General features: G+C 50.8%; 1 protein-coding gene across 6 annotated transcripts in view; it reads left to right on the forward strand.

Annotated features, from left to right (window-relative positions):
• The first annotated feature begins 3,713 nt into the window (after positions 1 to 3,713).
• The window catches only part of Def8 (differentially expressed in FDCP 8 homolog), a 19,117-nt gene continuing 14,627 nt past the window's right edge, over positions 3,714 to 8,203 (forward strand). Inside the window, exons 1-2 of one of the 6 annotated variants that reach the window (XM_021220836.2) lie at positions 3,714 to 3,792; positions 7,807 to 7,928. In XM_021220836.2, coding sequence (XP_021076495.1) covers positions 7,817 to 7,928 — 112 coding nt within the window. In that variant the 5' untranslated portion in view covers positions 3,714 to 3,792; positions 7,807 to 7,816. Of the gene's footprint in view, positions 3,793 to 3,839; positions 4,192 to 6,087; positions 7,195 to 7,719; positions 7,929 to 8,203 lie in introns of those variants that run through there. The other 5 variants (XM_029532443.1, XM_021220837.2, XM_029532445.1 and 2 more) reach the window with 5 other exon arrangements.

Here is an 8,203-nt window from a genome sequence, read left to right on the forward strand (position 1 = left end):
ATAGCTCTGGCTGTCCTGGAACTCACTTGGTAGACCAGGCTGGCCTCGAACTCAGAAATCTGCCTGCCTCTGCCTCCCAAGTGCTGGGATTAAAGGCCTGCGACACCAGGCCCGGCTTCTTTTTTTTTTCAAGACAGGGTTTCTCTGTGTAGTCCTGGCTGTCCTGGAACTCACTTTGTAGACCAGGCTGGCCTTGAACTCAGAAATCTGCCTGTCTGCCTCCCAAGTGCTAGGATCAAAGGTGTGCGCCACTGCCTGGCTTCTGTTCTAAGCTCTGGCTGGCTGGTTCAACTCAGCTCCTCTCCAAGATGATTGATTCAAACTGGTCTCTCTCTCAGCCTCTGGCTGAATTGGTCTGCATGGCCTCATACTAACTTTGGCAATCTGTTCGGCCTTCTTGCTCCTTCTCCGGCTTGTTGTGTCTTCACCTGTGTCTCGTTTGTTCTCTCTCAGCAACCTGTCTCTGTAAAACTGCCTCTCTCTCTCTCTCTCTCTCTCTCTCTCTCTCTCTCTCTCTCTCTCTCCCTTTTTTTTTTTTTTTTTTTTTGGTTTTTTTCGAGACAGGATTTCTCTGTGTAGCCCTGGCTGTCAGGAAACTCACTCTGTAGACCAGGCTGGCCTCGGACTCAGAAATCCGCCTGCCTCTGCCTCCTGAGTGCTGGGATTAAAGGCATGCGCCACTATGCCCGGCGCACTGCTCCCTTTTATGTTGCCTCTTTCCTCTCCTTGGAAGAATTGAGCAGATCCTATTCTCTGATCTGTCAGACGCGCCCCTGAACTCCTCCAGCAGAGGTGGGGCAAAGACGACACGTACGCCAAGGCAGGGTTTGAGCAGCTTCCACAGCTTCCAGCTGCAGCTTCCTTTATTCTCTCTACAGCTCACCTCAGCTCTCTACAGCAGTTCGGCTTCTCCCCTCTGCTTCTCAGCTTCACTTCATCTCTCTCCCAGCTTCACCTCAGCTTCTCAGCTTCCCTGCTTCTCCTCAGCTCCCCTCTCTATTCTGGGATTGCCCAATTTATCCCCTTCCACCCTTTGCACTCGCACCGCTCATCATCCAATCAGCATTCAGCACATTCTATACGCGAGCCATGCACGCAGACAGGTTGGGTGTTGATAGGCCAGTGACTCAATATCATGCTGTATGATGCAATGTCAGGCAGACAGCGTGTGACCACTCAAGTATGTGTGATCACTTAGGTGCGCATGATCATTCAGGTGCGCATAATCAAGTTTTTGGTAAACAAGCAGGGAATCTCGGGGCTTGGCAGTGAGACCTGCTTCCCACACTGATCTGTCATTTTGTCTGTCCCTCAATTAGACATTACTTCCAAACACAGGTGCTTCCTTCTACAAACTAACTGTAGCTTCATTGTTTGGGATTAAAGGTGTGTACTAAGGACATGTCTGTACTCTAGCCAGAGAGATTAAAGGTATGTGTTAAGGGCTGAGCCACACCTCAATTAGAAGAAATAAATGTTTTTCCAGTAAATAACACAACTTTGGGATTCACAATGTGTTCAAATATCCTGCAATAAAGGTTTAGTCCATTTTCATCATGAAGGGGAGCATGGTGGCATGCAGGAGACATCATGCTGGAGAAGGACCCAAGAGATCTATATCTGGATCCTCAGAAGCAAGAAGAGTGAGAGACACTGGGATTGGCTTGAGTTTTTGAAATCCCAAAACCCACCCACCCTCAGTGACACACCACCTTCCAATAAGGCCACACCCACTTAAAAAAGGTCACGCCTCCTAATCCTTCTCAAGTAGTTCCATTCCTCGATGACCAAGCATTTAAATTTATGAGCCTATGGAAGCTGTTCTCATTCAAACCGCTACTATTTTCCCTTTCCTTTTTGCTTTTTTTTTTTTTTTAATGGGACAGTGTCTTCTGTAGTCCAAAGTAGCCTTGAACTCTCATGTAGCTAAGCCTTGTCTTGAACTTCCAGCATTCCACCACTCCCTTGGAACTGTTGGAGTTTCCTGTCTGTGGTGGTTTGAATGGGAAAGGTCTCTGGGTTCATATGTTTGAATTTTTGGCACCTAGTGCATAGAACTTGTTTTAGAAAGAATTAGGAGGTATTGACCCTCAGGGTGGTTTTTGAGGTTTCAAAAGCTCGTGCTAGGTCCTACCTCTGCCTGCCTGCCTGCCTACCTGTCTGCTTGTCTCTCTGCCTCTGTCTCTGTCTCGTCTCTGCCTCCAACTGTGAATCAGGATGCAGGTGCTTAGCTACTGCTCCAGCACCATGCCCGCCTCTGAAACTCTAAGCAAGTCCCCAGTGAAATGCTTTCTTTTGGAAGCATTGCCTTGGTCATGATGTCTCTTTGCAGCAGAAGAACAGGGACTAAGACACCACATTCTTCAAATGTCATTTTCTAAGTATGTGTCAACTCATTTCCTTTTGAATCTTGAGTCAGCCATCCAGCCTCACTCTCTAATCTCAGGCAGGCCCTGCCTTACCAGCCTCTGTGTTTCCTTCTTGGTGCTCAGCACACATCTGATCCACTTGCCTTTTCTACTTGTCTGTCTGGTCTTCAAGTTTTGTCCTGATCATTTTCTGGTGATGTGCCTGAGCATGGCATATAGTTGTACTCAGTGAAAGTGCTGTTGCATCAACGGAGAAACTGTCAAGACTCATAGTAATGAAGCCAGAGGCAGACCTGGCTCCATCTTTGACTCTCTGTGAAGGTGAGGGGCAGGGCCCACGGCTAGCATAGATACTGGCTCATATCACACGTACTGGTGTAGGCCTTCTAGCACAGAAGAAATAATCCAAGCTTTGGGGATGAGGAGCAGACAGTAGAAATGTCAGAGTGGAGTCATTAGACAGTACTGAGTGCCTCTCCAATATCTCTGCTCACAGCTGAGGAGGAAGTACTAGGAGAGATGTTTGGCTGTGATTAGGAAAGACTGTTTCCAGAGGGAGAGCCAGAGAGGCTTAAGTGTGGACCTGGCCTGTAAGGGGTAAGGAGGGTGAAGTCTGGTGAGAGAGCTGGGAGGTGAAGTCTGACGCAGACTTCTTCCCCAGGATCCTCCAACGGCTGGGCTTGAGGCTCAGAGGGAGACAGAGGGTGCTGAGGCTGTCATGGCTGTGGTGTCACCGTGGGGTGGGGAAGGAGGGCTGGTCCTGAGCATAGTGGAAGTCAGGTCAGAAGAAGCCTCTGGGGAATGTGATCAGGAAAGCGCTGATGGCTGGCCTCAGGTGGGAATGATTTATTCACTATCAGAGAGGGGTGTGTGAGGTGTGTGGTGTGAGGTGTGTGTGTGTGTCTCTCTCTGTGTATGTGTATGTGGTGTGATGTGTGTGTATGTTTGTATGTGGTGTGATGTATGTGTGTGTGTGTGGTGATGTGTGTGTGTATGTGATGTGTGTGTATGTGTTTGCATGTGGTGTGATGTGTGTGTGTATGTGATGTGATGTGTGTGTGTGTGGTGCTATTGTTGTTTTCTCAGATAGGACTTTTGGAGCTTGAGATGAACCTTAAATGTCTCCATGGTGGTGTCCTGGGGACAGCTGAGTGTTGGGGACGTGGGGACCTTGAGGGGTGACCACTATGGAGCCATTCGCTTGAACGCAATTACCAGGGTGGGGAAACTCAGGGCAAAGGTAATGCACTCTATGGATCAGAAGCAGGAGGCTAGGAGGCGCTCCAGCGAGCCAGTAGGGCAATCGGTGTCATGAACCTCCTGGCCGGAGGCGGCAGCAGCGGGCGGCGGAGCCGGTACAGTGTATCAGCGGCGGCGAACTACAGTGTAGCCAGCCGGTCCGGTACAATGTAGCGGCAGTCAGGTAAGCCAAGCCCGAGAGCGGTCTCTGCAGGTGTCCGGTGGGTGTGCTGGGGAAGCAGCCGAGGGTCCAGATCTCAGCTTGCAACCGCCACTGGCCGGACTCCGGGATCGGGCTTCTGACTCGCGCACCCAGGGTGCAGAACTGGCAGAGGCCTCAAGCAAGACGTCCAGCTCCCGGCTGCCGCCTGCTGGCTCTCCGCTGTGCGCTGGGCCTTGGTGACCTCATTGGTCCCCGCAATACGTGGGGCAGAGCTTAGCGTCCACAGATGCCGACCCCCACCCCCACCCACCGGGTGGCTTCAGAGGCTAAGTATGGGATTCCCGGCCCAAGGACCCGCAGGGACTCGCCTTCTGCTATGTCGAGCTTTTCTGAGCCTTCGGTTTCACAACTATGAAATGGGTGAGGAAGGTCGCAGAGACCTGCCCCAGTGAGGACAGGCGTATCCTCAGAATGAATTCACGTTATAGCGGGTAGAAATGTGAGGTGCGCTTTGCTGAGCCTTCTGGGGTAGTTGAGAATTATTAACACTGGTCCTGCTTGGCCCAGATTGCCCGACCATCCTTTTTAATGGTGTGAGCAGATAGGATGTACCTTGGACTCCTGTGGCCTTTGGACTAGCACTTTTTGGTGGCTAAAGTAACACACAGGAGGTGGGCTCTTATTCTCAGTAATGAACTCTCATCCAGTGCCTCTGATGTACCACAGACCCTTGGTCTGTACTCTGAGGGTTTCAGTTGTCAAGTTGTAATTATTATTCGGTTTAGGAGAGACCTCTGCAGGGGCTTGATGGAACAGCTTTCTTTTGTTGTCCTTTCTTGAGTCTCTTTCCTGAGGCCAACCATGGGTTCTGGGTGCAGACCTCTGTAAGGCCGGTGGGGAACTAGGAGATGGGGTCCTACTCAAAGCTGGCTGTTGCCTCCTGCAGCCTGGGCTGGGCTGGGGTGCTGTCTATTTGTTCTCAGCTGCAAGGGCAATATGGTTCTCCAAACTGGTTCCAGACAAACCAGGCAGACGGGTCAAATGGCTCCATTGCTTAATTCATCCCCTGCTTTTCTTCCGGGTCAGGCGGTGGCAGTGCCAGTCAGGACATACATAAGGGAACCATTTTCCTGGGAAAGGTAGCCCAGAGGAGAGTGACGGGCAAGTTCTGGCCAAGGTCTTCCTGCCCCTCTGATGTTCTAAAACATCAGGAGGTTTCCAGAGAAGGCTTCTGGAAGGGCGCCTGCGGGCTCCACCCAGTGCCTTTAGACTGGGCTGGCCACATGGTGTCAGCGGCTGCCCAGAAGACTCCCAGTTTCTGTTGTTACCAAACCACACACTCATCCTTCCGCTCAGTCTTGGGCAAGAGAGTAGGGCCACACCTTTCTTTCTTTCTTTCTTTTTTAAAAAAGATTTATTTATTTATTACATGTGAGTACACTGTAGCTGTCTTCGGAAGAGGGCGTCAGATCTCATTACGGATGGTAGTAAGTCACCATGTGGTTGCTGGGATTTGAACTCAGGACCTTCGGAAGAGCAGTCAGTGCTCCTAACCACCCAATACATTCTTTTTTTTTTTTTTTTTTTTCGAGACAGGGTTTCTCTGTGTAGCCCTGACTGTCCTGGAACTCACTCTGTAGACCAGGCTGGTCTCGAACTCAGAAATCTGCCTGCCTCTGCCTCCCAAGTGCTGGGATTAAAGCCGAGGTGCCACCACTGCCTTGCAAGAATATAGTGTTTAAAGAAATGTCTTTCTCATGGTTGAAGAGGATTTTCCCATGTAAGATGGAGAGAAGTGGCCAGTTTGTCCCTGGAAATCTCCTGTCATTATCCTATGCCTGGTGGAGTTTTCCCTTGCAATATTGGGGTGGGCAATGGGCATGTCCCATAGATTGCTAACAAGAGATAGGAGGAACTGGGTGAGTTAAAGGCTTTATGGATTAGGGGCTGAGCGTCTGTCTCTTTTCCTGTGAGTGCTTAGCCCTACATGGTAGTATTATTGATCTTTTGAGTGAGAAATTGGGACCAGAGAAAGGCCGGGAGGCTGGCGTTCAGGCTGAGGTTGTCCATCTTCTCAGTGTGAGGTGACTGGAGTGGTCTTTTGGGATCTTTTTGGCTGCAAGAGGCCGAGCTCTCCCTTCCGACAGCAGTGGTCTAAACAAGTCTGCTTCTGCTTCACCTGACTGAAACCTCGTGGTGAGCGGCCGGAGTGGAGGTGCAAGTGCTTTAGAGCTGTCATCTGGTGGTCCTCATTTGTGGCTTCTGTCATAGCTCAAGGTGGCTGTGTCAGCTTCACTCCTTACACCTGCATTCCGGACAGAGGAGGGAGGGTGAGAGAACAGTTCAGAGAAGCTCTGAGTGATCTTTCTGTTCGTGTTCTATGGATCAGAACATAGTCATATTACCATGCCAAGGTGCAGGGCAGTCTGGGAAGTCACGTGACAAACAGTGATGATCTCACGCAGAGTGAAAGGGTGAGTGAGCCCTGGGATACTTTAATCTCGTCTGTACTGTGGCTGTTCCTTAGGATGCTTGGGAGGGACTGGGCATTAGTTGGGGACCCGGGACTGTAGCACCCAGGGTGACTTACCCAAAGGGATCAGCCCAGGGCACCTGCATCTCCTTAGGCCCTTAGCAGCTGTTAGCTCTTAATAGACTGGAGCTATGGCCTCCTCCCTGAATGGAGGCAGGGCTGGCAGTACATGGTCCATGTGGCTCTGGAGAGAGCTTTTGCAGAGTGCCGAGGGCCATCAGTCCAGGGTACCACCCCACATGGTGAGGACTGAGTAGGCCTGCCCCTCTGGGCTTAGTGCTTTTATTTCTCTTCAAGTGAAAGAGCAGGGAAAGAGTTAGAGTTCATCTTGTTTCTGACTGACGTCCCCAGGCACCCACTGGCCCTGCTCTACACTCACCTCTGACTTCCTATCATCATAGCAAACCTTGTATAGATGGTTGTTTGTTTTCAAGACAGGGTTTGCTCTGTAGACCAGGCTATCCTCTAACTCAGAGATCTGCCTGCTTCTGCCTTCCCAGTGCTGGGATTAAATGCACGTAACACCACACCTGGCATGTACAGATGTTATTTTGTGCTCAGGGTCTATGAATAATTTCACCCACAGTGACCCACCTCTGGATGAGGGAGCAGAGGCCGAGAGAAGCTATGGAATGTGGCCTGACTAGATAAGTGGTGAACTGCATTCCAGCTGCTCCTGGTTCATTCAAACACAGACTGCCCCTCCCTTCTGCCAAGAGCCACCAGCTTTGTGTTCCCATTGTGGGCTGAGCCCTAGGGAGGGGACAGAGTGTCTGGTGATCTTAACTTCTGATAAGTGTGGACCTGAACACTTCTGCTACATGCGATCCATGGCAGGAACATCTCAGACCATGTGGTCGTGACATAGGACTGGAACTCAAGCCCAAGAGGTACCATTTCATACTAGAACCCAGTTGCATTGCTGGGGCCTGGGTAGGGGTCTAAGTCACCCTGCCGATAGCAGGGCGAGGAGGGGCCTTTTTAATTCCAGAGAATTCCCTGGTGAACATTCTAACGAGGATATGTTTTGGGTATTTCTGTTGTGTAGGGAACATCTCAAGTAAGGGGACAGGAAGATCCAGTTCCAAGAGGTGTGTCTCATAGGAGTTAGCTAGAAGCAAGGGCCTGATTAGACTGGAGCCAAGTGAGAAATCTTGAGACCTAGCGAAGAGCCAGCTGAGGGGCTCCAAGACCAAATGAAACCCCACCAGGAGTAGGACCTAGGATTCCAGACTTTGTGTCAAACACCCTTGGATAAGCCTGTACCCCTGGGCTAGCCCTTATCATTGGGGAGTTCTTCTGAGGAAATACCACCAGGGGAGCACGCTTAGAGGTAGCTGTGTTGGCTTCGAGGGAGGGTAAGGATTGAGGCTGCTCTGTGGGGTTGCCCTGCTGTATCTACCCCATGTCCCTAGGCTCGGGGAAGTGAAGGAGCCAGAGTGTTGGAGAAAGGGGATGAGCCATGACAAGCCTGGGACACTCAGCCGTGTTGGGCCCTGCAGGTGGGATGCTATGGAATATGATGAGAAGCTGGTTCGGTTCCGGCAGGCCCACCTCAACCCTTTCAACAAGCAGCTCGGTCCAAGGCATCATGAACAGGAACCCGGTGAGGTCACTTCTGAAGGTGAGCTTTGGCTCAGGGTGACACCCTGCTGTGTAGACTGACAACTTAGATCAACCCTGTCACTTTTCTTGCCTGTAGCCCTTCATGTGGGTGGGCATAGTCACACTCCACCTGCTCTGAGGTTTTCTTTTGTCTTCCTTTTGTTTATTTATTTGTTTGTTTGTTTTTTGAGACAGGGTTCCTGGCTGTCCTGGAACTCACTCTGTAGACCAGGCTGGCCTTGAACTCAGAAATCCGCCTGCCTCTGCCTCCCAAGTGCTGGGATTAAAGGTGTG

Source organism: Mus pahari, chromosome 20 (assembly GCF_900095145.1).
Source record: "Mus pahari chromosome 20, PAHARI_EIJ_v1.1, whole genome shotgun sequence".
NCBI lineage: Eukaryota > Metazoa > Chordata > Mammalia > Rodentia > Muridae > Mus > Mus pahari.